Source organism: Lepisosteus platostomus, chromosome 4, assembly GCF_059453375.1.
Source record: "Lepisosteus platostomus isolate fLepPlt1 chromosome 4, fLepPlt1.hap1, whole genome shotgun sequence".
NCBI lineage: Eukaryota > Metazoa > Chordata > Actinopteri > Semionotiformes > Lepisosteidae > Lepisosteus > Lepisosteus platostomus.
This window is the reverse complement of record NC_142614.1, coordinates 62,916,581-62,944,296: the sequence shown is the minus strand read 5'-3', so window position 1 is coordinate 62,944,296 and position 27,716 is coordinate 62,916,581. Positions and strand designations below refer to the sequence as shown.

The window sequence follows — 27,716 nt, the reverse complement described above, 5'->3', positions numbered from 1 at the left end:
CTTCCACAATGATTTATACTGTGTGTTCTCCTTTAATGAACAGCTGTGAAATTTGACTGAGTCTATTACTGTAACTCTCACAGTTGTTTTACATTTTCTTTTTCAGCCACTTTTATATTATCCACTACTTGTTCTGTATCTATGATTGTGACACTATGACCTAAACCATCAACATTTGCCATTTGTTTAAAATATTCCTGGTTTTTAGTTGCTTCCTTCACACTCTGTTTTAGCTTTTAGTATCTCTTCATGGTATTGTTTATTTATTGTATTTATTGTTCGCCTGTATAGGTTTAATTGCTGATATTTGCACTTTATTAGATAAAGCACTCTTCATTAGTTCTGGTTTACCTGAGACTGGCGAATTAATTTGTTTTAATGCACATTGCCACCTATGCATGGTGAATGTGTTATAATACAGTTTGAACTGTTTTCATATTAAGAGAATTTGTGTCCACTTTATTTTGAAAGCCTTTTCTGTTTCAGTCTGTTATGTTTTGTTTTCAATTTTGTTCTCTTCACTTTCTGCCAGGTCACTGGTGATCTTATTAAGAGAGAAACTTTTCTTCTTTATTGTTCAACTGTCTTTGTCATTGTGAAGATTCTAAAGGGCAGGACCTATCACTCTGGTTCAGTGCATTTGAAGCTTAATTGCTACAGAGTTTAAATTAAAAAAAGGAAAATTGACATCTACTTCAATCCCCTTTTCTTTAATCCTCATTCAGTTTTGAATACTTTACTAAATGGTTGTGGTGTATTATTAAACTTTGGAGAGCATGACATTTTTAGTTTTTATACTGTAGCTTATTTATCATCTCCTTTACTCTTTTAAAAAATACTCAGAACATGTAGATTTTCACATGGTCCTCTTGCTTCAGTTAGTTACATTGTTTCAGGTATTCTGAAAGCTGTCTGCAGCCTTTGGACTGAGAGGAAAATGTGTGCTCCATTAGAAAGGGTAATGGTTTCCTAAGCACAACTGAAGTACACTGTCAACAACATTGTATTAACTGATATATTTCACTTGTAAAGCATTGTCGTAAAAAGCTCCTTTAATTTCAACTGTGTACACAAATGCATATCTTTATTCTAATGTCAACATGATATTTGCATTCCACTTCATTTTTCAGTGTCTTTCAAACATAGACTTGTGATCTGAAAAAACCCTTGGTTCCCAAAGACACCCATCATGATTCACATTTCTATCTGTGCTGTTAATGATGCTCAAAACCATGGCAACAACATGCTGTAATCAGAGAAAAATTCTTTTTGTCTATTTTTTTGACTGAACAGACTAGCAGCATCAGCTTTATTGACAGCCTGCTGCAGCTTTTTTATATACAGTATATACTGATCACTAAATTGGCTTATACCTGCCCTTGACAAGAAAGATAATGCTCCTTTGTATGGTTTGCCAGTATCTTTTAATATTTTTACTAATTTCTGGAAATTGTTGTCAATCACTATTACAATTACTATTACTTTGATAAATATATAGTATATAACGCTCAGCTTTAACTCTCTGTTGTCTATGTGCACTGTTTTTGCATGGCTAAAGTAAATAAGCACTGTGGAATATTATGAGTATACTGTGGCATGTGAACTTCAAAAACCTAAATTGTCTTTATGTATTATTCATTACTTGTACTGTATTTCACTCTGATTTAAAATTTGGAATTGTTTACCAGAATATTGATAGTTACAGTATTGACAAAAGTCATGAAGGTGAACCAAGTGAGACAACTTGGCCACAGAGAAAGTATCAATGACTGGGTTTTATAAGTGAAAGTACAGTATATGATAATTTGAACATGAGAAGCAATTCACTCAGAATTAAACTTTTCAATATGTATCATGATATATTTTCATTTCCCCATTCCTTGTTAAAATACTATATGTACATCTTATAAGACTACACAAAATCACAACAATTATACACAAAGAATAAATTGTACCATTGTCAAATATAAAGACATCAACACTATAACTAATGTTAGTAGTAGTGCATTATATTAGTTTATTAGTTTTAGTAGAGTACATTGTACCATAGTATACTTATTAGTAATTGTGCTGTTAGTCTAATTTAATTTTTTTAATTCTTATTGCGTTATATCTAACAGGAACAATACCTTTTTGGTAGCATTTGTGAAAGGATGCACCACACGCACCTTGTACTAATCCATTATCCCTGTGGCTTCCAAAAGAATGTTCAATAGACATTTCCTCCTCGCAGGGCTGCAGTGCTTTATCAGTTTCTATATTGATTTCTGTTGAACAAGGACAAACTGAAACATAAGCTCCATTGCTTAAAAAAGTTTTATGTTATCCACACAGAATCATTGCTCTGTGTTATTCTATAGCATGCTATACAAATGAGCCATGTTTGCATTTTTTTCTACTATTAAGAGACCAAAGTTATCTATTAACCCTTCATTTCTCAGTCCTCCTTCACAAAAATACAATTACCAGATTTACAAAATACCCTCTTTTATGCATATTTTAAAAATTGCTTAATAATGTGCTGCAATGAATATCTTACTGAAAATCATTATTGAAATGGTCATTGAGTGCATGACGTTTTATAAGACTCCACTATAAAAGTGCATGGTTACATTAACATAGGCTGCCCAGACAACAACGAATAAACCTGATAATATCAAGCCCAAATTAAAATACTGGTTTCTTCTTATTGTTATTATTGAAAATTATAAATTGTTTATCTTCTAGATAACAAAGGCCTTTGCAATTCTTTCAGGATACTTGCTTTTTATGTTTAGGTGCTTAAAAAGATTATTTCCCTGTAGGAATTTCAACAGACCTACAGTTGTTCCATTTTGAAGTGTATCAGTTGTTTAAATGTTGCTGAGAAAATAGAGCAGATAAATTCATGATTCCCTTTGAAATGCATGCCCCTTACCCTAACCCTATTCACCCTGAAACACAGCAAGACCAACAGGAAGTTACCTGTATAAAAGAGATATTGTTGCTCTCAGTCCAAAGAAGAGTGGGACAGCCTTAAAGGAATGTCGTTCACTGACAGGCTAAAAGAACTGAGTTATTTTAGTTTTGAACAGACTTGATTATGGTATTTAGAATCCTCTGAAGTACTTACAATATGAATAACATTTTAAAAATACATTAATTACATTACATTTATCTTATAGTTTATTCTGCATTTGAAACTACATATTCAAATAATGCATTTGGATAGCAGTCATGCTTTGAAAAGTCATGGTTGATTCTATCCCTAGACAATATTTTAATTCTGCTGAAATATATCCCAGTCTGTCACACTTTTCATCAAGATGGGTTATAAAATGCACTATTGGGATTTTATAATTTCAGTTTTAGTCATTTCAATTGGGAGTTTCAGATGCATACCTACTAGGATTGCTATGTAGTCTAGAAAGATATTCCTGGCTGTTCTTAGCTGTATGCTTACATTGTAGTATACTGCTGAAAACACAATGATTTCATTATTTTTTCTAAATTTACAAACCCAAAATACCTTGAAATGTGAATCAATACTGGTTCAATAAGGTATTTGAATGCATTCGTTTTTCCAGAACTGTAATTTTTTTTCTGACTCTTAACCTTTTCAAAACTTCCATAAACATTTTTTAAATGCACAGATCTGATAATTACTGTATAACAATATATAGTAATAAACCTGGTTTTAACCATGTGTAAAACTCTATGGTCAATTCATTCATTCATTTTCTAATCCTTATCCAGTACAGAGTCACAGGAAAGCTGTAGCCTTTCCCAGCAAACAAAAGGGCACAAAACTTGGTGAGATGCCAATCTGTTAAAGGGCACACACACTCACACCTGGGGCAAGTTTTCTCAGTTGTCTTTAACCTAGCAGTAGGTCTTTGCACTGTGGAAGGGAACCAAAGCACATAGAGGAAACCCATGCAAACATGGGGAAAACATACAAACTCTATATAGATAGCACCCCAGGTCCAGAATTGAACTCAGAGCCCCAGTGCTGTGAGGCTGCAATACTAACTGCTGTGCCTTGGTGCAGCACCAAAATTATAAGTCTTTGTAGTGAAAAATAATAAACAATCTAAAATTAGGTTAAACAAATTTATGATACAGCTGGAGCCAACCACAGACCTGAAGATAAAATCAAACTGTCCTACCTGTTTGTCTAGATAAAGAGTCCGGAATCAGTTATCAGTTCTGAAGAAAATACACTTACACAATACAAGTATGCGCACAAGAACAAAGGATGCTCTGTTACCTAAACTGTTTCTTTATGGCTGAAGCCTGGGGAATGATTTGTGCAGGTGTTCAGGGGTGTGTTCAGAGCACTCACGTTACATGAAAAGCACTCAGAGGGCGGACTATTCATTATTTCATTACCGATTGTCACTAGATTCTCACTCAAAATGGTTAACGACCGAGTAGCACAGGAACAGGGAGATTCCAAAGCAGTTGCCCATTGCAGATGACTGCCCAGCTTGATGTACAAGCTTGTGTTTCCTTGAAACTAATTTACAATCAGGCTTTATTCCTCTCATGGAAAATACCCATCATGACAAAGAAAACCTAACATGTCTTTCCATTATTACATTATGTTCATAAATGGCAAATTAACATTTGTTTTTTTCCATCCACTACAGGAGGCTGCTTTTGTGATTTAACTTACTACAACCTATAAATTAACAAATAGAACATATGTTACAAATATGTACATACAATGTATTTTTTAAATGTATATAGTTAATTCTATCACTTGTGTGTTCTGTAAATCTCTCTTTGTTCACAATAAACAATAAACAACAATAAAATCCTCTGTGCTCACACAGACACATGAAGTCTGTTTAACACTGGCTTTAACATACTTTCCTTGCAGGAGTTTGGTATTTCCAGAATGAGAAAAAAAGATGATTAGCCACCTCTTATGCATTGATGATCTTCTTCTGATGATTTCAGCACAGGCGATAACCTTTTTTCTGACTATGACTAAGACCCAATCAAATATTTCAGTAATGTGTGCTTCCAGTAAGTCTCAGAGAAGTCCAAGCTAGTAAGCAAGATGCTATTCATTTAATTACATTCTAAGAGCCTTGTAGAACAAAATGTGCCTGTTACTCAAAAACACGTCACAGATTTGATGAGGTATGAAAAAGGAATTCAAGCACAGTCCTCTTCCTATGATAATGCAAGGTTAAGTGAAATAAGATGTTAACCTAAGACTAACTACTTAGATGTCAATGACTGGCAAGTTAGCAACTGATTCAGAGTAGTCATTTACAACTGATGCAGAAAGAAAGGCAAACACATGGAAGAGCAACTGGTAATATCACATCTTTGCTAAATAAAACCTAGTTAAGTTTTAATTTTGTCAGTCACTAATTTAAAATAATGTTTTTGGTTTTTTCCCTTTTTTGAATGTTGAAATGTATATGCATATGAGACTTCACACATATCATTCAAAACATAACTGAACAAAGCTGATACCTTCATACTACATACAATAGTTCTTCATATTATGAAGCACAGATATAATACTAATGAATAATATCTCCTAAAAGTTAAAATAATTCTAAATAATTTCTCCTTTGGAATAATAACACCTCAAATGTTTTGAAAGTATGTGGCAAAATATTTGAAAATTGCATTCTCTTAGAAAAAAACTCTTTATAAGACACAGACAGCAAATGAAATGCAAAGGAGGGTGCTGTGAGAGTGGTTTGCAATATCAAACTACATAACTTTAAGAACCTACTTAGAATGAGAGAGGTCAAGATGTGTTTTCTGCCTTAAAATAACAGTCAGAAAACACTTTGACCACTCGGATCTCTTTATAAGAACTCTGTTTCTTTGTATAGCTGTACACCACTTCTTTAAAATACTAGAAAATCATTCTTGATTTTCTCTTCCTCAGCTGTACAAAATACCATTTTGATAAAATCAAAGCTTGAATGACTGAAAAAGGATGCCTACTCCACACAAAAACAAGGAACCATTAAAACAGTAAGCTACTGCAGTCATCCAAAACAGACCACTTTGGATGCTTTCCTTCCTAAGTAAGGGAATCTCTCATCTTCACAAAAGGCAATGACTGTTTCCTTTCCAAGGAAAAGCCATCCAAACCATTACCCATGTTAAGTACTAAAGTGCTCTCTAAGATACTGAGGGACATGTGGAGACGTTTGTGACCTTGAAAGTGATTTATTGATCAGACAGCACTCATTTGAACACAGGGAAAACTGAAACCTGTACTCCTGAATCATTAATAAGGATGCTTCTATTGCACTCCTGTGTACCTCCTTTGCCCTCTGAACGGACCTAAGCCCACACACCCTAACGTTACTAATGCAAAAAAGCAGGCCTCATTCCTCTCACATATTGTTAAATTATTGTCTGAAAAATGTTAAACAGATTCATAATGGATACAAATGGTAGGACAAATTAATAAAGTACAACTGCCTCAAAACCAAAAACTGAAGCTTGGAGACAGGGAACTAGGCATGCCCCCCAAATCTAATATTTTAAGAAAGAATTATGTTTGACCTACAGCCTTCAAGAGCAAATGCATATTGATTTAAAGTGAAGTAAGTTGCACTGTTAAAAATAGAAAAGATTCCAAAGTTTACATAGATTTTTTTTAACAGAGATGCCGTGTTCAAATAATTTAGCACACCATTCTCCCTGTAAGTAAATTTAGAAGGAATAAATCCACTAGTTCAAGGTGAAAATTCTTAGTGCTGGTGAAATCTAATCCAGATTGCTTTACACAGCCACAACAAAAAGAGTGCTTGGCTCTAATAGGATTGTGGGCTTCTGCTGATAGAATTGATAAGTAGCCTGTATAGACATGCATTTAAAAATAGAACAGATGCCCTACTAAAATCTTAGTTTTCACTTATATATTTAGCAAAGCCAATCTTTTAACTTTACATCAACAAAAAAAATTCTGAAAATCAATCAGGGATGACAGTGTTAGCCTGATAAATATCTTAAGAAAACAACACCTAACCACATTGTAAATGCACATTTAAATTATAACCATATATGTATTACAGTACATAACCATTTTAGAGCAAGCAATAAAACATTCGATTTGATTTTTATTTATGTCTGGAGCTTAAGGTTCACATATTCTCTGTGGCAAAAAGTTTCTGTTTCTAGATTAATAGTAAACATAAAGGGCTTAAATATAAAATCAAAATCTGGAAAATTCTAATCGATTCATATCCATGGAAAGTTACAGTACATAAACTAATGAGAACCATAAAAAGAGACTTAAATACATTAAATAAATGTATGGTATAGGTACTATTTTATCAGCGCAAAACAAAACCAATGCATCCTGTATTTAATTCTTTAGGAGTTGTTCATATTAGTAATTTATACATATTTAAAGACAGACAATATAGGCAATACTATATTATAATAGCAGAGCTAATTTAGCAGAAAAACAAGCTCTATAACATTTTCACTTGACAAATAACAGAACAAGAAAGTATCTCTCTTTTTGTACAGTTTAATTATTTAAAACTACAGCCATCAGCACGAGCCTTTATATAATGAAGTGGCTTTGGATAAGAAATCAATGGAATTCTATAATTACTGTATATCTTTGGTCTTATACATTACCAGGTTAATGAGTGGCCTCATGTAAAACCAAAATATTAAAATATGTTTGCTTCCCGTGAACAAACAATTTTGTATCCATCATAAAAACCCAGCCTCTGCTATGTACTGTGCATGAAATTTCATCATAAGATCACATCTGCATACTCAATGGAAGCATCTTTAATATACTTGTAATATTTTATTACATAGAAGGTAAAAATAGTGATAACGTGGAGAATAAACATCTATTACAATGAGTGAGGACAAACACTGGAAAACGTAAAGTGAACTTTATCTTAAAAGGCTGTTCATTTCCTTATTATTGGTAGTTCTGAAAGAGGTACTGAAATCCTTACTACTGTACATACAATATGCCCTTTAAAAATAAGCCATTTTGAAAAAGATACTGTAAATATTATGCTCCCTATCATAAAAGGTTTCAAAAGAGTTTTAAAATTCTTAAAAATTTTCCCCTAATCACATATAAATAGAAAATGAATCAGTCACAACAATCACTGAATCCAGATGCAAAACTAGTATTTAAAAAATTAAGTATTATACACACAAGACCTAAGATAATGTGCAAAATTAAGTAATTCTGGTCCCTAGTGTGCATATTAAATCTACAACCAGCAGCAACTCACAGCATAACTCCAAATGTGCCTGGAACCATACAGACTGGTGTGTTTAAGGTCATGAACTTCACTGTGACATTGCATAATCTCTGAATCTATGAATGTTATTTTTCCTCTTTGTCAGTAAACTAAAACAGATATCCACATAAACAATGTTCACAGTTTAGCTGGACATGTAAATAACTAAAAGACACAAGGGACAGTTTAGAACTGTTCAAAAATATCACAAAATATAGAACTTTAGCAGGGCTATACCCAGAATTATCATAGTGCTGGAACTGGAACATGTGCGGCTCACAGACAAATATGGCTTCCCCGGTTTTCTGACACCAAGCAACTTCACAGCACCATATTTCATTCAACTGACGATGAACAATATTTGCTAAAGTACATAAACCTTTATCAAGATGCCACCAAGTAATTCACAGTTTTTCTGAGTGTATTCATAGCAGCCTGTGGACTTGAAGTAAATGTCACTGACTACCAAGGTACTAAATTTCACCTTCAGAACACAGAAGGACATTTATGAAGTACTACATTGTAATTCCAAAAGGTATATTTATAATTGTGCCTTCATAGTTTAGATACCATGTTAGGAAAAATAAAAAGTCAGTTGCAAGAATCAAATAATCCCCTTTTTTATGTAAAAAACTAGGATCTATCAGGTACACTCAGCTCATTTTCTAAAGCTTGCCCATTTTAAAATCTAAGCTTTGAAGAAAACCCAACATCAAAGAGTTTAGAAAATTGGCCTACCCTTGATCCCGAATTTGGAATTCCTTCCGAATTTAAGGATGATCAACATCAGTACAAATCCTGTGAAGGCTACTGCTGCAATTCCCACTACAACATACACCTGAAAAAAAAAACATTAAAGATATGAGCACTTTAATTCTTCTCTCTTTTAATTCTTCTCTCTCTTCCTCACACATTGATGAAATTCAAAAACTTCAATGCGAAAAAGCTGAACATTGTTTCCTTGTTTCAAATTAGAAAGTAAACATAAAAAATAAAGAATTGCCTTTCATGTAAAACAAATGTAATGAAATGGCTGTGGTAATGTATCACATGTACACATTTTAATAATAGTTTTTAAAAACTAGAAACTCTTGAGGTGTACAGTATATAAAGAAAGGTGTTTACATAGATGGAGGGGATCTGTAAATTGTAATGGAGGTTCAACCATTATTATTATTATTAATATTAAAATTAAAACTTATACTTACAGCAACACTATCCTCATTTACTTCTGAATCCATTGGCGTGGTATAATCTACTTAGAAAAACAACATCAAAAGGCATGGTTATTTTTCCAACACAGACAAAAATGTTTTCAACAACAAAGTTTAAGATACCTTTTGGAATCCTTCTCTGGAAAGTTATAATTATATTGTGAAACTTGTGACTAGTCTTCAAAGCTGAACACAACAAGGACATGCATGAGTTCTTTGCAGTTATGCAGCAGAAAACGGTTATTATTTCAGAGTGGAACAAGACATGTTCCAATTTGAATTTCAGTATCGCAGCCAGGTCTTTATTAATGCAATATATAGAGATTAAACGAATTAAAGGTTTACTTTTGTGTGAGTCGCCTGGCAGAAAGAAATGCAGTCTGCTTTGAGAACTAGGCTTACAGAACCCTCCCTCTTGTGACAAGGAATGAGCCAAGGAGCTGCTGCGAGAGTGAAGATGGGGTGGAAGGAGCAGTGTGAGAAAGAAGCACAAAGGGGGTGCTCAGCAGGCAGATATTTATGAGTATAAAGGCAGGGGAGGAGTGCATTGGAATTTGCCTTCTTCCCAAACTTCTGTCTAAAAACACCATAGGGCATGTTTTGACTCAAGAAGGCACATCTGTATCCTGCTTACACTGTCATCCCTTTTTTATTTTTTTTTCTTGTGTCAGGTATAATCCTGGGCATCATGTTTTGTTGTTGTAATTTCACGACTTTGTAATGAGAACTCGAAAACTTCTATGCTGTTTCTCCTTATCTTTAAATTGTTCAAAAGGGGGGTTTCCTTCTAAAACTTCCACCTAATGAAATCAAGAATGAAAGAGGAGATAAGTAAGAGACATGCAAGGTAAGATATATTCCATAGATTTCCTCTGTGGTTTATTTTCAGAAAAAGCAATAATAAAAATAATAAATATTTGTAACTATCCATAATTAAATTACTATTCACAGATAGAACCAGACAATATGTGTCATTAAACTTTTCAAGCGACATTTGTGAGCTTAAAGAAGCTCTACACGCACTTAATTTCATCTAAAGAATGTGAAATCTTCTCCCTTTCTAGAGGACAATGGTAACTGCTGCCCTGCTGGCAATTACTAGTTTAAAATTATGTGGTTAATTTTTGGAAGAATGAGGGGATAAATGTATTTTGGTCAAATATAAAGAAGTTATTAAATTTGTTCTCTACACTGCACATAATAGTCCATTTTTACTAGTGATCCTGATCTAAGACTCTTAAGTCAAACGTAGATCTGGCATGCTGCAAACTTCACTTTGAAGTGCTCTCCTAAAGCCTAAAAGCAGGGCACTAGGGTCCTATAATCTCTCTTACTAGGAAACTAGGAAAGGTCAACATGATACATGATGGTCTGATAAATGAATACAGCATTTGATTTTATATAACAAACCATAATATTTAAGCACATTTTTCAAATTCAGCATTCTGATATTTTTTTATGATTCAGCTACATGGGCTGAAACTTTATTAGCCTCTACAGTAATTGCACATTACAAGCCCATCACTTGATGACCAATTTCCATTGGCTAAAGCCAACAGACAGCAGTTAACACACACTACATTTCTAATTTGAGAGCTGAATTATTTAATTTAATTAGGTCTGGTGGAACCAAAAAGTACACTTCCATTCTCAAGGTTCAGAGACAATTTTCAGAGACAGTTCAGAGACAATTTTCAAAAGCCTGTTGGGTTGATTTGGGGAGAGAATATGTATGGATCCGAACATTTTCAGAAATGGATAAACACCAAAATCACCAGTCCAACCACTCTTGAACTAAGAACAAGTAGTTCAATATTTATATACTGTATGAGCAATATGCTTCATGGTGGTTTCTTAAAGGCGTCTTTCTGTCCAAAGGTCATTTGTGATTAAGAAAAGAGTTTGTAATGTACAATATGACTGGCAAACAGGTGAAACGATATGATTTGGTTCAGGCAAAATCTGATGTTGCACTAAGCCCTATTCCCTTTACAGTATTTTTAGCCTTTGGGCAAAATAGTACCTCTCTATGAGATTATATCGTGTCCACTGTGCTATTTACTTAGTTGATTATCCATCCATTTTGTAACAGCTTCTTTAAATTTAGGGTCATGTGGGAAGCAGAGCCTATCCTGGCAAGCAATGGGCGTAAGGCAGGGTACAGCCTGGAAGGGAGGCCAGTCCATCACAGGACAGACAGACAGAAACACAGACACTTACGTCATGGCCAATTTTCCCAGAAGCCAATTAATCTACTAGTATGCCTTCTGACTTTGGGGGGAGACCAGGGCACTCAGAGGAAACCCACATGAACACAGGGAGAACATACAAACTCCATGGAGATAGCAACCCAGGTCCAAAACTGAACACATATCCCCAGTGCTGCAAGGCAGTAATGCTAACCACTGTTTCACCTTACCACCCTAGAATATTATATACACCATTATATGATTAAACACCAAAGTACTGCACCACAAACTAGAATAGAAACAAAAGAGGAAAAAGAACTGATTTACAGCAAACTGCCAGTATGTACAAAGGAAAAAGGATGACATCATTCAGACCACTGTCCATACTATTTCATTCTTATAGTCTTATGTTTCATTCTTATTCTTACCAGTGGCCCTAACTGTTCCTTTAATGCAAGAATGTTAAAACATATCAGTGATATCTTCAAAACACATTCATATTTTTTTAGACATTTTGTCTTCAAACACAAATAATTAGTTCATGTCAAAGTTGTATAACTTTCCTGGACTAGCTTCCATGTAATTTCTGTCACAAAATGCTTTATTATATCACACAAAAACAGAAGCATTCAATCATCTTAAATCAAAGTTAGCAAGCTTTTCATCTTGCATTTACTCATGTGCTAAGAACACTTGGGAATTATAAGAAAAATATGCAGAAAAAATGGGCATTGTTTGGATGAAGGATGTGACTGATGGTGCATAATGGCTGCTTTTCATTGGTGGAAGACTGGGTCATACTCCTTCTGGATGAAAAGCACTATAATGCATGGATATTAATTATTAATTAATTGGCTATCCATGTCAACTCTGCAAACAAGGCAGTTTTTTTTGTGGGGGGGAGTTATTCCAAAACATTGCAAAACAGGTACTATAAACACAAAATAGCCTTTGCTTATGTTAAACTATATTAGCTATTAGTGCATGAGAAATGGCTAGAAATGTTTCCCTTTTTCATCAAATCATCCCACCATCTATTATTTTTAATTGACAGGCTCTTAAGAAAAGTCTGCAAGATTTTTTAAAAAGAGGTCCCAGACTGTGACTAACAAAACTAGAACTTTTTGTACAAAGTAAAATGATTCTATCTTTTAGGTTTGCATCAGGATCACCACAGTTAAACAAAAGCGTGTACTTGATTTAGTCCTGTCATAGATTCAGCACTGTGACAAATAACATTGCTGACCCCTGCTGTAGTACAGTAGAGCTGTAGTGTAGAATTGAGATCATATATCTATGTCATCTGACAATCCATTACTGACAGCTACTGTATGTTGTTTAATATGTAGTATCTCACAATGATTTTATACATCTGTTTAATGTCTGTATTGTAGAGCTACACTTACTGTACATATTTCTGTCATTTTACCACTAGAATTCAGTAGCTTGCATTTTTTTAAGGGATTCTGTCATTTTTATGTGGCAAAGACCCTCAAAGAATTGACTGATATCTGTCAGAATTATGACACGTAATTATTTGTACTTACTGTAGCACTCTGCTTTGCCTAAACACACTCACACATCATCAGTTCAATGTGAATGAGGCTTTGCCATCTCTAACTCAATTTACACCCTGGTTAATTGGATGGTACAGAATAGATCACTCACATTTCCCAAGTAACTCAAGTACTACTATTGTATAAAACAGGCTCCTTACAAATTTGCTCTTTTATTTTTATATAAAAAATATATTATTTCAACCTGACATCACTAGCGTTTAGATGCCAAAAGGAAAACTGCCTCAGCACCTGTAAGTTCTAATACGTCTGTCAATACCAACGAGTCATCAAGTCCTATGTAAGTAGGAAAAAATTCTCATTGTTAGATTTGGATTCGTTTGCACAAGCCTTAGGCATTCTCAAACCATAACAAAAAAGCTAATTCATTTGTAAGCAGCTCAGCAAGGGACAAAAAATAAACAACAGCTCAGCACACTATTTCTGTAGTATGAATATTATCAACCTATTGACAGAAGCCTTTCAGATGTTCCCCTACAAGACCAGGTTTCATACTAAATAATCAAGTAATATTTATTGAATTTCTCACAGCTCTCAGCAGAGTGGTTCCTGAGAACTTGGTAGGTTGAATGCATTTTCTTCTCAAGATACCTAAGGGTCTTTGTAACTGCTTGGGCCACAGTGCATCTACAGGAGCTCTTCAACAAGTCAGGAGCCATCTAAAGCTGTTGCCAGTTTGATTATTGAGACTCAAGAGCAACACACTTGATGTGAACCACCCCACTTGTTCGATTTGTTGGACTAAACAAGTGGTTTGTAAATGTTGCTGGATTTGTATACGTGCCTGAAATGCCTAAGAAGGCTGATGTTCCTGAGCAACAATTGTTCATTATCTATTGTGTAACAATTCTACATGGCAACAACATGTGACATGATGAATAGCTATTGAGGAGTGTAAATTCTAACTTTTAAAAAAAAAAAGATTTTTAGACACTTTTGAAGACAAAATGGGCTTAAAAATACTTCAGAATGTTTTATTTTCCACATTATAATATGGACATTATAATTATTATCAATTATCCTTCTTATTTTATTTCCATAAACTGACTTTCCAAATAACCCAACCTAAAACAAAATCAGTATTAGGTATTAAAACACTCCACACCCTTCTATTTTTTTTTTCAAATTAACATCTGAATTCTACATGCATTTTAGCCTTTTGATGGCAGCTGCCTGTGTTCTGGGATTTTCAAATATAGAAAGCTACTGTACCATCATGTATTGTGGTAGAAAGATTGCCGCTCACATACTGTACAATCTCCATGCAGAGATGGCACCCCAGGTCCAGAATAGAACCCAGGTCCCCAGTGCTACAAGGCAGCCATGCTGATCACTGCACCACCATACCACCCTAGCTGAATGGTCCAAAACTCTGATCTAATTTGCGCCTAAGGGATCTTCCTTTATTATGCAGAACGGGAATTAATTGACACAAGACCTCTAATGAGGTATCTCATTAGAGCAGGTTTACTTTCTTGGCTCTCAGTAAACTACTTGTATAGAAAAGGCATCGTTAAATAACCAAAAGAACAGTCATAAAGCAAAATACATCCTATGGGATTGCAAAAAAAACCTTTGTTGGCCCTGAAAATATTTTGGGTGTGCAGAACACACTGCATCACAGAATCACTGGGACCTTTATAGAAATTAACACACCTGTAATTCCATGAAAAGTTTAAGGGGAAAAAAAGACGTAACAGAATTGCAAGCAATTTATGGTGCCTCCGGCATATGCACTCACATAGTACATACTGTACAGTATATATTTATAAAAAGTGCATATAAACACATTTTGACAAGTTAGCTCTGATCCCTGATTTTGGGAATTGGGGTCAGATTTTCTCTGTTCATTTCCTGATGTTAATAATTTGTTGGCAAAATGCCTAGAGGAAAATGCCATGACTCAGTATGTCGAACAATGAATGTATTTCACTAAGTATCAGGACAGAAACCAGATATACTTTTGACTAAGCATGCAGAAACATTTTATACAATATATGCTAGGTAAGATCGGGTAGTCCGCATGTCTGAATGGTTGAATAATGATTGACTGAACTGGTCAGGAGAGTTAAAGCTTTTTGGGGGGAGGGGGATTTCTGATTGCTAATTATACTTTATGCACAAACGTAATGCCTGAGGGGAAATAATACCAAGAGAATATCAGAGTTAAATGAAATTATGAGGGTTAGGGATGTATGTTAAAACAACTGCATTTGTTGATTAGATTGACATAAAGTGCATGCTTTCTATGACAAAGTCTTGAATACTACAGTACATCCTAAAGTACATGTCTTCTTTATGAAATGCTATTTAAAAGGAATGCTTATACTATATAATGTTAAGCTACTTAGAACTGGATGTCACCATTTTGATACTCTTCTAGTTAAATCAATACCTATGACAACCTACCATTGTAACATCCATTACAATGGATTCTAGTTAAATCCAAATTGTGAACAGGCTTTCTACAAGCTCACAGTCATGAAGCTGAAGTACAGTAGTTACTCAAGTAGCAAAACTAACTCATTCAGCAGCAGAGCACATCAATAATGGAGAAGTGCACGCTCTCTCTTTATAAAAAATAAAATCACATACTTACAGTAACAAAATAACAGTGTTTCAAATAAAAGCCACCTCCCAAGTCAACATCTAGCACCTAATTTTGACAATGTCAGTGATTTGCACCCTTTATATTGATTTATCAGAATCTGCACTTGATACATTTCCTTCAATTAATAAAGACATTTCTACAATTTTTAGCAGAGAATTGTTTAGCCAAGCAAATTTCTAGCAGATAAATGTTTTATCTACTAAAAGAATGTTAAGAATATTCTGTGTGTGGCGCAACCTCTGTTGTTTCAGTCTGTATCAATGCAGGATTTTATTCAAATTAGTACTTTAAAATCAGAGCTTTCAGGTAATTGATCTTTAATCACTCAGCTTATCAGGATTACATAATATGTCCATACTCCCAAACTCTTTAATAAAGTATTATTTCTCTGTTGCCATACACAAGCTTTACTGACAAAATAACACATTACACAATAGAAATACCTCTAATTATATAAGCTTAGCTTGTGCTGTCCAATGTTTATTATTCTATCTTCATCTACACAGGCTGTATATGAAATTTATCCATTCTCTCTATTTATAAATCGCATTGCATTGAAGAATATCTGGTGCATAAAATGAATTAAGACATGGGCATTCCTTGTGATATTATATTTTTTAAAAGCACAAGAATCTAGGGAATTATTATGACCTACTCATAAGGACATTTTGCTAATAATTATTAGGTGTAGCATAACAGTCTTGAATATGCTCTGTCTTCAGAGTAACGTAGATAAAACCTACAGTATATTCAGCAGCACAACATGCAATTTCAAAACACGGATGTATTGATATTTGTTTTACTGTCTGACATTTTCCTTTTTATTTATTTTGGGAAATTACGATAGAACCTGTCCCAGAAGAAGCACTGCAAAGAATGATAGATAAAGTTCAGATATGATTAAAGGAAATCAAAGAAAGTGCTGAGTATCACAATACGTCTAATACCAATGTAAGGACATTTATAACTTGGGGGAGGTTACATTATCCCTTTTATTTAGACTCTAAAAAAAGAATTACCAAAACCTTGTATTGAATTCTCCTAAATTGCTGAAGTTGAGATAAAATTTGGTATGGACTTACTGATGAATGTCCTACATATTTTTAAATGGTTTAGGAATTAGGAAGGATTTGTAAAATGGTTGCTAATTTTCCATATTAAAATGTCATATAAGATAATTCATTCATTTATGTGTGGTATTTAGATGCTAGTTTGTATCTGGTTCAATTATCTGCAGACTTAAAAGTTCAACACAGGACAGCATGGGGGCACAGTGGTTAGCACATTGAGTCCTGGGTTCAATTTCACACCTGGGGTGCTATCTTCATTGAGTTTGTATGCTCTCCTTGTTTTTGAGTGGGTTTCCTCTGGGTGTTCCGGATTCCTCCCACAGTCCAAAAATGTCCAGGTACAGTAGGTTAATTAGGTTTCTGGCAAAATTAGCCCTAGGAGTGATGCATGTTTGCATTTGTGTCTGTGTGTCTGTCCGTGATGGACTGGCGTCCCATCCAAGCTGTACCCTGCCTTGAGCCAGTTACTTGCCGAAATAGGTCCCCCAGCTCTCCCACAACCCTTCATTGGAAGAAGCGGATAGAAAATAGATGGATGGAAGTTCAATATAAACTGTAGCCATGTGTGTTGTACATAGATGTCAACATGTTTGCCTTTTTTTTCTTGCTACAATATAAAACGTACTATTTTTGTTAAATCCATTTTTGTTTCTCCTCATTGAGACTCAACACACTATTTGATGGGGAGGTTTTTCATACTTGGCAAAAGAGGCCTGGCAAAATAGTAGTTTCTGTAGCTTCTAACTGATCACACAATATGACCATGGAGGAAAAGATGGTACATGGTAAAAAGATTTTTCATAATATTTTATGTCCATTGGGCTCAATACAGAAATTTAAACATTCTTTACTTTTGGCTTCCATTGCCAGTTTACCACTAACAAAGCACACATAAGAATAAGGGGAGCAGGTCTGGATGACATTTCCTTGGTTTCCTGGGTTCAATTCTGGATTCTCACCTTCTGTGAGGACTTTGCGTGTTCTCCCAGATGTTCATATGAGGTTTCTCTGAGTGCTCCTCTTTCCTTCCACTTTCTAAAAACAGGCTGACTACGTAAACTGCCATATATAAAACTACCTGTGTGTTATGTGTGCTCGATAAAAGGACTATGTCCTATCAAGGGTGTTGTCCCAGCTTGCGTTATGCACATCTACTGTAGAATAGGCTCCAGACAGGAACTCCACAACCTTTACTACCATGGAATAAACAGTTTTCTGATAACTAATGGAAAGACAAAGAAACAAATATGATACGATCTATGCAGGCCCTGAGTTACATTTAGTTAAGCAAATGGATAACACAATTTGGTATATTCCTTTTCTTTGAAAATAAAAATGCCTTTGGCAGGGTTTGTGGACGTAAATCCTAAGGTGCTAACACCACCACACTTGAAGTATTTATCAAAGATGGCACTATTGTTGAAGATTTGAAGCAGGCAATTTAATTTAAATTAAAACAATGACCCCAGAACCTCCATATTTTAGTAAAGAGAACATGCTGTATATGATACAGATAATTCACAGTAATAAAAAGTCAGTTTGCAATTTTCTCAAAACTTGAAGAGACACCTTCAGCACCATGGAGAGAGTCTATTCTGCTTTGTAAGCAGAACCTCGTATGGTTAAGCCTAGTTGCTTCAAAAAAAATTCCACCTACTCTAGTTTTTCAGCCCAAAACAAACCTGAGTTTCAATAATGATCAGGGAAAACGGAAAACTATGCATGTCGCTACCAAAAAAACTTGGCATCTGCTGCAGGTACTGAAATAAACAAATTGTATTGTAAAAAATAAGATTTTTTTCTAATAGAATTATTTGAAAGCATGACATGACAGTTTTAATTAACAGGTTTTCAGTGTCTTTGGGTAAGGGAGTTATTTGCTCATTTTCATTTTCCTTTTTTATAAAACTTTAAAGGTGCCTTGGTTACTCTATTAGCTAACTACAAGTATTAAAAAAGAAACCTACCATAGTAAACAGGATCTGTACTAGATTCCCCTGTAAAAAAAAAGTAAAAAAGCATTGTTTAATATGGTTTCACAACATAAAAGTGCAAGAAAATACTCTCACAAATAAACACAAACAATAAATATATCACACACAACCCGACACTTTCAATTTGTTTGAACTGTCATAGTTAGAAATCCTAAGCAGAGAAAAAAAAATAACTACCTTTATCTGTTCTTTACTAGCTTTTTCTTCTTTTAAATATCTGTATCGTGAATCAATTTGAAGAAATAAACAATTGTTTGTCACTTATTTAACTCGTAATGTCATCATTGTGTTCAAACCAGTCTTATTGTAAGTTACAAGTGTAAATCATATGCTCACAAGAATCAATTCAACCTAGTTTTTTGCCTCCATAAACTAGTACTTATGGGCACAATCACAGCCATAATTTGTTTTATTTTGTTAGGGACATTAAAATAATCTTGGGACACATTTAATAAAACTTATTTCACTTAGTCTGTACCATACAATTTCACTGTAAGACAAATAAAATATCTCATTTTTATTCTAGCCTAACTTTTATTCTATTGCAGCTTAATTTTTCCATCTAGCGCGGTCTATGTTGGTATGATTTACTCATTCTTAACACAAAGATATTGTCTTTACGTCTAGTATTATCCACTTACATAATGACTCCTTTATTATTCTTACTTACTGGATGAAACCCAGCTTTTACTATTACTCATCCTAACCTACTGTATAATTAAGATTAAGAAAAAAATAATATTCATCCTTTTCATCTTTCAATGCTCTAGTGAAGTTAGTGAGGTTAAGGTGCATTCCTGATAGGATGTTAGTCAAGTAATGAGGGAATTTTTTTAGTGAATTTTCATGCAGTTGTGATAGATAACCTCTTAATTTTTCATTTTTGTTCTTCAAATCTATTTTTTATTATAATACACCGGAAGAGTTTAAAACTAATTATAAAAATAATCACCAGAAGTTTAAAAAGAAAACATAAAGCTGTTATATTTAAATATCTACTTTGTACCTAATGCAACATTACCGTAGTTTACTACAGAAAATCACCTGTTCACCAACATCTGTATTCACACAAGATTCTCATAAAATAGAATAGTCATCAGTACAAGAATTACTTCTGCAATTAAGTTTGAGAAAATATACCAAAGAAATATTTTAGATAACTGCATAATAAGAAAAAAACATAAAACCAAAAAGAAAAAATCATCCTAGAGCTACTACACACAAAACAAATGTGATCAATAAAGAATAAGAAAGAAAGAGTTTGGGTCTTCCTGTCTGAAAGAAGAGAAAGGAAAAAAGAGGCCAATAAACCTTCAAAGTCAGTGCCTTGAAATGACAGTTACAGACTAAAAAACAATATATGAAAATACTGTAGTAAAATTCCCAAGGAAACCATTCTGTTAAAATCATCACGTCTGGAATGTTAACTCACAATAACACACTGAGAGACCAGCTGTCGCAATATCCATTAGCATTTTGAACTAAAAACCAAAATGCATTAACTGAATGTTCTCACTGCACTATCCACAACTGAACAGAGTTGATTACAACAACAATAAATCCCAGACTGCATGAACCATTGATGTGAATACATTGTAGTAGGTCTGTCAAATTCCAATTCCATACCCATAAGGGTAGCATATTAAAGTTCCAATGGAATGGAATTCCAACTTTATAAGGGTAGCACATTAAACCTTGGCATAACTCTACCGGCAGAGGTATTGACAACCTGATTGTATAGTCAAGGCTGACAAGTCCCCCCCTCACATGTGAAGAATGAAACGGAGCTGATGTAAGGGTGATGACATACTGAAGGCAGGGGAGTGAGAAAAGTTGGGACCAAAATGTGTTCAGGAAGTGAGATATTTACACATAGGATAGCAGAAGTGGCTGAGATCAGATTCTGACCTCCTCCCGAAACTTCTGTTTATAAGTTATATTTTAGTCATTGATTCAAAGTTTAATTACTGTAACGAGACAATGGAATTTGTAGATCAAGGCTCACAAGACCCCCCAAAGTTATTCAATGACCAGAGCTTGTTGTGTACAAGCTTCTGGTTGATTGGACAGTAGTTTCAGAGGACCACTAAGGGCTCCAAAAGATGCTTCACCAATCCATGAGTAATCTGAAGCCAACAGCTGTGTGTCTGGCTTTAGTTAGCGCAATGTGGAAGTTACAGTATGTAGGACCCAGGAGTGAGAAACTACTTCCTGATGCTTGATGGAATGGCAAAAAAGTGAAGGGATTAATGAGTAATGGTAGATTTGAGTTTGAAATGTTCTGCCTTGTCTGGTCCATCGGTCATCCATGGAAGCAAATTTAAAACTGAGAAGAGGAGGTACGTCTTTGCCAAAAGGTTGTGGGTGTGTGAAACAAGTTATCCAGCCATGTTGCTTAATGCAGATATCTGGCTTCTTCAAAGAAACGGCTCCATGAGATCCTTGGTTCAATAAGTTACTACCAAACAGGCCAAACTGGCCAAATGCCCTCCTCTAATTTATAGCCTGCCTTCTCTTCTCTTTTTCTGAAGGACTTCTTGTTTGGCCTTTGTTCAGTGATACTGTATTTATCGTTGGGGTAAAGTAAGGACAAGAAAGAAAGGGTGAATACTGCAAATTTCATTTTGGGTCAGGCCTTTAATGAAAAAAAAGTTGGACTTTTTTAAGACCCAAAAGAATAAAAGTTATAGCAAGCTTTATAGTGGTGATTTGTTCACTGCTTGGTGTTGAGTCTACATTCATTAAACTGATTCACAAGTTAGATATTTCTCAAAGTCTTTGGAAAAACTGCACACAAGGGTGCATGCAAGGCAAGATATTTAAAGGCTACAGAGCAGAAGTGGGAGACATTAGAATCTGACCTCCTCCCGAACTTCTGTTCACACATTCCAGAAGTACAGAATCCATACTTCTCACAACAGTGCAAGAAAACCCAAAGTAAAACATATCTTTCAAACAGAGTTTGAAGCCAAAGTCTTAGGTCCAGAAAAGAAAATAACTGAGAAACCAGTAAACATGATCATACATAATATTCGTAGACCTTACATTCCAATTTACAACACTGGCATAATGACAAACTGGCACAAGATGAAGTCTCAGTTTGTGCAGCCTGCAATAATAATTTTGGTTGTATGTACCACAATACTTGCAACCAGCATTTTTCAGTTTTTTTTTTAGTTTTAGCTGACATTTACTGTAACGTATTTTACACTTAGAAATTTTCAGTTTGAGCATCCAGGTTTTGTGTAAAATATTAAGCTTCAAAAATGTGTATGGCATCAGTTTGTAATTTCACAAAATGAGACACCATAGGAAGAGTCTTAATATTTTCGCAAGGTACTGTAGTAAGGCCAGAGAAAAGTGAAAGAATTTTGCATAAATACATTTACTTCTGACTCCACCTGGACAAGCTTTAATTTTTTATTTCTTTAGAGGATTAATTTAATTAACTTATTTTTTTCTTTCATTAGAGAGGCCTGCTTTTGCATTATTAAATTCCTTTGAACTGCATGCCTGACATATAGAAAATGTCACAATTCATAGTGTTAAAGAAAAAAACAAAAAGAGAGAAGAAAAATATGGAAAGAATGAAGAATGCTAATGTCAATAAATAAATCTGAAAGCAGACTTAAATACTGTAAGTATGCTACCAATATGTTCTCCAATGAATTACTTAAAATCAGCCAACATCAGCAACAACCTGTGTAACATACACAACAGCAGGTTTTCTAATGTGGAGCAGCCTAGACATCAAAAACAGTTTTGATTTTCCCTGTCCTTAAATTAGTCTAATTTCAGACAATCTATTCTTTCACACCTCTCCTTCTCCATCAACCAAACACATAAAAACATAATAAAAAGCAAAGTTACAAAAACACAATGTTAGAAAAATGAGAAAGGAATAAGAATGAAAAAGAAGCTCCTAGAGCTATCTGCAATAGGAAAATTCAAAAGAAATATGATCAATGAATTTGTTGTTGCTTTTTCTTGATTGATCATATTTATTTTCTAGGAGCTTCTTTTTCATTTGCTGTCTAAAAAACTATCGGAGAATGCTAGCCAATCACCATTACCACAACTGCATGAACCCTGTTCTTTAACAAATATTAAAAACCTAGAAATAAAGACAATATAAAGTGAAGGCAGACTAGACCATCTGGACTAAAACATTAATTAAAAAAACACCCAACAATAAGATTCTGAAGGAAACAAGAAACTGTACCCGCTGGGTATTATCTCTGAACAGCCTACACTTTTATTTGCAACAAAAAATATTGACTTCTTGGACAAATACCTTGGAGAGAAGAACACTATTCTTCAGACAACAGCAGAAGACTGTTAAGAAATAAGTTACAGAATCTGAAGCCAAATCCAAAAATTCAGACAAAAAAAATCTGCTACTACAGGGAAACGTGTTAAAATGGCCATTCACAAATTTAACAAAAACATTGACCATGAGTTGAAAGCAGTAGCGTAGAAATGCTGAGTAAAAATGACAAACTTAAGCCTGTTTTTGAAGATGACAGCAACAATTATGGCATCGGAGAACCACACATGTGATCACATTTAGAGGTGAAACACCATATTGGAGATGTTAAATTAGTGAACTCTTTTTGCCACATTGGTTCATCTGAAGCCTGTAGTGGAGTGCATACAGTATATAACCACTACCTATATCTCTTAAAGAACCAATTTATGTGTACATCATGATACAGAAACAAAGCATGTCTCTGTTCTGCTAACACAATTCCTCTCATAATGGAATTGTAAAAAGATGGTATGTGGAAACTAAAACCTCCTATGGAAAAGGAGTCATTTGATAGCACTGCAGTAGTCTTCAAGTACTTGGCTGGCAAAATTCAATGCCCCATGCAAAAAATGAAGCAGGTGCTGACACTGCTTCTCCAGTTATGTACTACAGGTTAACTGCAAAAGGAATTGAACATAAAAATACACTTATACCCACATGCTCCGAAACCATGACATTTCAGCTAATGAAATTAGTTGTTTTCAATCTTTTTTGTATACTAATTTTGCAGAACCCAAATAAGCTGATGGAAGTTCTATAAACTTTCTTTTCCTAAATGTTTCCTTTCATAGCTGACATCAAGCCATTCCGGCAGGATGAGACCAGGAGAAGCTTCATACTAAATCATGTCCTTTCACTGTTTTCTCTCATGGACTTCAACCTTGGCCCAGGCAATTCTGAGGAAATGGATCTTCCTCAGGTCAAAAAGAGGCAAGAAGCTAAAGTAAAAGCACACGGAACATATATAGGCTTCAGGTATTAGTTGAATGCAAATTTGACCTCTTTGCTGGTGTTGTTACACAAAAGTGTAAACATGAATATGACATTGAAAAGAAATTAAAAGAAACATTAACAATTATTGATTCTGTGTCAATGGCTATGTTTATATGCAAGTCTCAAAGTCCCAAATTTACAATCAATTCTTGTGCAAAAGTGACACAGTGGTGAGGTAACAAGATAACATTGCTGTACAGAGTACAGATTTATGAAAAATCGTTCGTGTTAACAATGCTATTTCTAGAGTATTTCTGTACTTGATACAATAACAGAGAGTTAGATCACCTCTTTGGCTCTAAATTCAAATTCACTGAGGCCCTTGGGAGTGTGGACTGTCTTGCAAATAGCTACTTAATCAGAATGGTTACCAATCATTACTGCATCTATTTCCATCTGTGACCTCAGTGCGTCCTGTGTCACCTTGCATTATGAGACTATGCATAGCAGTGGAGCACCGAGTCCCTCACTATAGTACTCTACAGCACATCTGTGAGCTTTTTGTTGTCTTGGGTCTGTTATAGCTCTCAACCAGTGAGAAACACTTTCAACTTTGAGAAAAAAACTCTGGACTCATCTCTATAGCCTGTCTATTACTCATAGATACTAGTGTATTCATGAAATTATCTGATGGTTACAATTACCCAAGAAACTTTGCCAAAAAAAGTACCACTTTCCATTATTTGTTTTAGAGAAACTGTCACAGTTATGAGATTTTATTAGTGTGTATAAATTCTATTTACTGATTTGGATTTGGATAAAATGTCTTTTTCATTTTTACCCTTATAACAAAAAAAACTTTCTATCTACTTACCATCAAATGGGTCCTGCATAAACTGAGCATACACAGTACTGCTGTCATTGCCATACTCATTCTTGGCTAATAAGGTGTACTGTCCGTTGTTTAGGTGAGTCGGGCTGTCTAGTTGTAGGCATCCATGGTGTTCACTATCCAGAGTCTCATGAATCATTGTCTTGATGAAATCTGTCTCTTGTAAAACAGCTCCTTCATAGAACCAGTGTAGTGTAGGCTTTGGGTTTCCTCTCACACTGAAGGGAATGCACCAGTGATGGTCTGACATGGCTTGGGCTAAGAGCGTTATTTTTGGTGCAACTGAAAAGATGAGGGAAATTTTAAAAATCATTTGTTATCACCATAACAACTCACTCAAAATAATTGTAGTTCTGTGGGTAATAATCATTCTAATGACTCTAAGCAAGACAAAACCACTAAAGCCCCGTCTTCCACTTATTATCATTAACAGTAGCATTAATAGTAAGTATTTGTAAAACTAGTAACATACAAAAGTTTTTTTTCGAAATGTTGTTTTAGAATCTGTTTCTAAAAAAAAAATTAAGAAGAATAAAAAGTTTCAATTTCATAATTTTGAAAAAAGAAGACTCAATTGTCATTTCCAGTGAAACAAAGACAAAATTATGGTTTTACAACAATTACTTTTGATTTCTAATTACAATGCATGTTGTAATTTTAGATATACTAATAAATCAATAAAAACATTTATATTACCATTATCATTTTAAGTTGTGCTTAAACTTGGGATTTACTAGATAATCATTAATTGGGAAAGACAAAGAAAAAAATGACCAAATACAAAATATTGTTGACTTACAGAGAATATTTAGAACAGCAGAAAGTTCACTTCCCCAAACAATGTTTTCTGCACTGCATGGAATCTTTTTACCATTATCATGCGATGAAATGTTTGTCAGCTTAAGTATTGAACGTTGCGCTGAGGTATTTACCTTCTAGGGGAAAAATAAATAATTATTTCAATCCATATATCCCTGTACATGTTTTTATATATATATATGATTATACAAAAATATGGAACTGGCTTAACACAACATTTCAGAAACAGGATATACAATAAGATAAACATGTTGAACTAAAAAAGGCTTTTGTTTGAGAAATGGAAAGGATCAAATTTATATTGCACAGCATTTTACAGGAAAAAAATAAATCATCAATTTAAATACTAATTTCTGAGCTCGTATTTATTATCTCTAACTATTTTAAGAAAATGTTGGGACTGTTGGAAAACAGTTGCCAAGGGATTTAACCTGAGAATACAACCATGTATACTTTTAGAATGAACATGCAAGAAGAAAAATGCCATTTAAGAGGCATTTTCTTATATGGCTCATAATTAGGCACAAGGCAAAATTGTGTCATCTGAATTATACCATGGTATTTATAATTCTATTGAGGAATTGCACTGTCATTGTGGTCAGCCATTTTTGATGATAGTCTATGAGTTATCTCTGTTAATTGTGGAATTTGCACTCTCCTATGACAGCAAATTCTGATTTGTACAAAACCTGTGATTTAACACATGGAATATTGTATGTAGGTCACACCTAAGAGTGATTCTTTCTATTAATATCTTCTCTTCCTTTCATCTGCTGTATTTATAAACAGTTGAGTTGAATTTTTTATCTTCAGGGAGTCCAATGAAATTAACCTAATTTAATCACAGGACAGTAAATATAACGTTAAAGAATACTAATATGTAGTATTCATATGTTTTAAGAAATTCATATTCTGTATATACAGTATAGATAGTATATCTCTAGATAGTATATACTGTATATTCTTCTCTAAATGCCTCAGTAAAGTGGCTCACTGTATATCACAAAAAAAATAATTTAATGAATGTAATGAATAAATAATAATGAACACAAAGCTATTTTTGTTGAAAGTGAAAAACTGGAAATCATGCAGTTTCCTTTATTATTTAAACAGTTTTCTTAGGTCTCTTACCTCATAACTGGAAACTAAATGGTCAGTATTCCATTCCAGAAGAGGAGTAGGAGACCCAGTAGCACTGCACTCAAGTATAACATTCTTTCCTTCATGTATGGTGACATTCGAGAGACTAATATCCACTTTAGGCAAGACTGTTTAAAAAAGGTCAGAAAGAAAGACAATACAACATATGAACATTTCTGAATACATCACATTCCAGTCATTGGCTAACACACTATAAAACTTACCTTTTATTCTATAAGATCATGCATATTGAGCTAATTTAAATTTAAAATATGAATGAAATAACTTTACACATTTGATTACTGAAATATTACAAAATAGTATCTAAAGGAGAAACACAATCCTGCACGGTTAATAAGCAAACTAACATTCTCAACAACTAAAGATATTTAAACATTAACAGTTCAGTGCCAGTTAAGTCAATAATTGGAACAAACTGAATGAAACCAGTATACTCTCTGGGTCTACATGAACAGGGATGAGTATGAGCAATCTTAAGTACTTGTGAACTTTTAAATACTGGATCCACATTTTACTATCACTTCTTAATCTAATCAAGACCCCTTTCAAAATCTGAGAGCAAATAATATGTTTATGTTATAACAAAACCGAACTACTTTCTTCACATGCACTTTACTGGACGTTTAACTATAACTTTCCTAGAGCATCTTATGTGCCTTTAAAAAAGAACATGTTATAATAAATAATTGCCAATTGTTTTT

The 27,716-nt window shown here is 34.1% G+C and overlaps 1 protein-coding gene across 5 annotated transcripts in view; it reads right to left on the bottom strand.

Annotated features, from left to right (window-relative positions):
* ntrk2a (neurotrophic tyrosine kinase, receptor, type 2a) overlaps positions 1 to 27,716 on the bottom strand; it is an 89,209-nt gene that overhangs the window by 49,113 nt on the left and 12,380 nt on the right. For 2 of the 5 annotated variants that reach the window (XM_088630198.1, XM_088630200.1), the window contains 7 exons: positions 26,986 to 27,122; positions 25,835 to 25,970; positions 25,018 to 25,317; positions 18,875 to 18,904; positions 9,455 to 9,504; positions 8,985 to 9,084; positions 2,169 to 2,267 (listed from right to left, as the gene is read on the bottom strand). In XM_088630198.1, coding sequence (XP_088486324.1) covers positions 2,169 to 2,267; positions 8,985 to 9,084; positions 9,455 to 9,504; positions 18,875 to 18,904; positions 25,018 to 25,317; positions 25,835 to 25,970; positions 26,986 to 27,122 — 852 coding nt within the window. The remainder of the gene's footprint in view (positions 1 to 2,168; positions 2,268 to 8,984; positions 9,085 to 9,454; positions 9,505 to 18,874; positions 18,905 to 25,017; positions 25,318 to 25,834; positions 25,971 to 26,985; positions 27,123 to 27,716) is intronic. The other 3 variants (XM_088630201.1, XM_088630202.1, XM_088630199.1) reach the window with 2 other exon arrangements.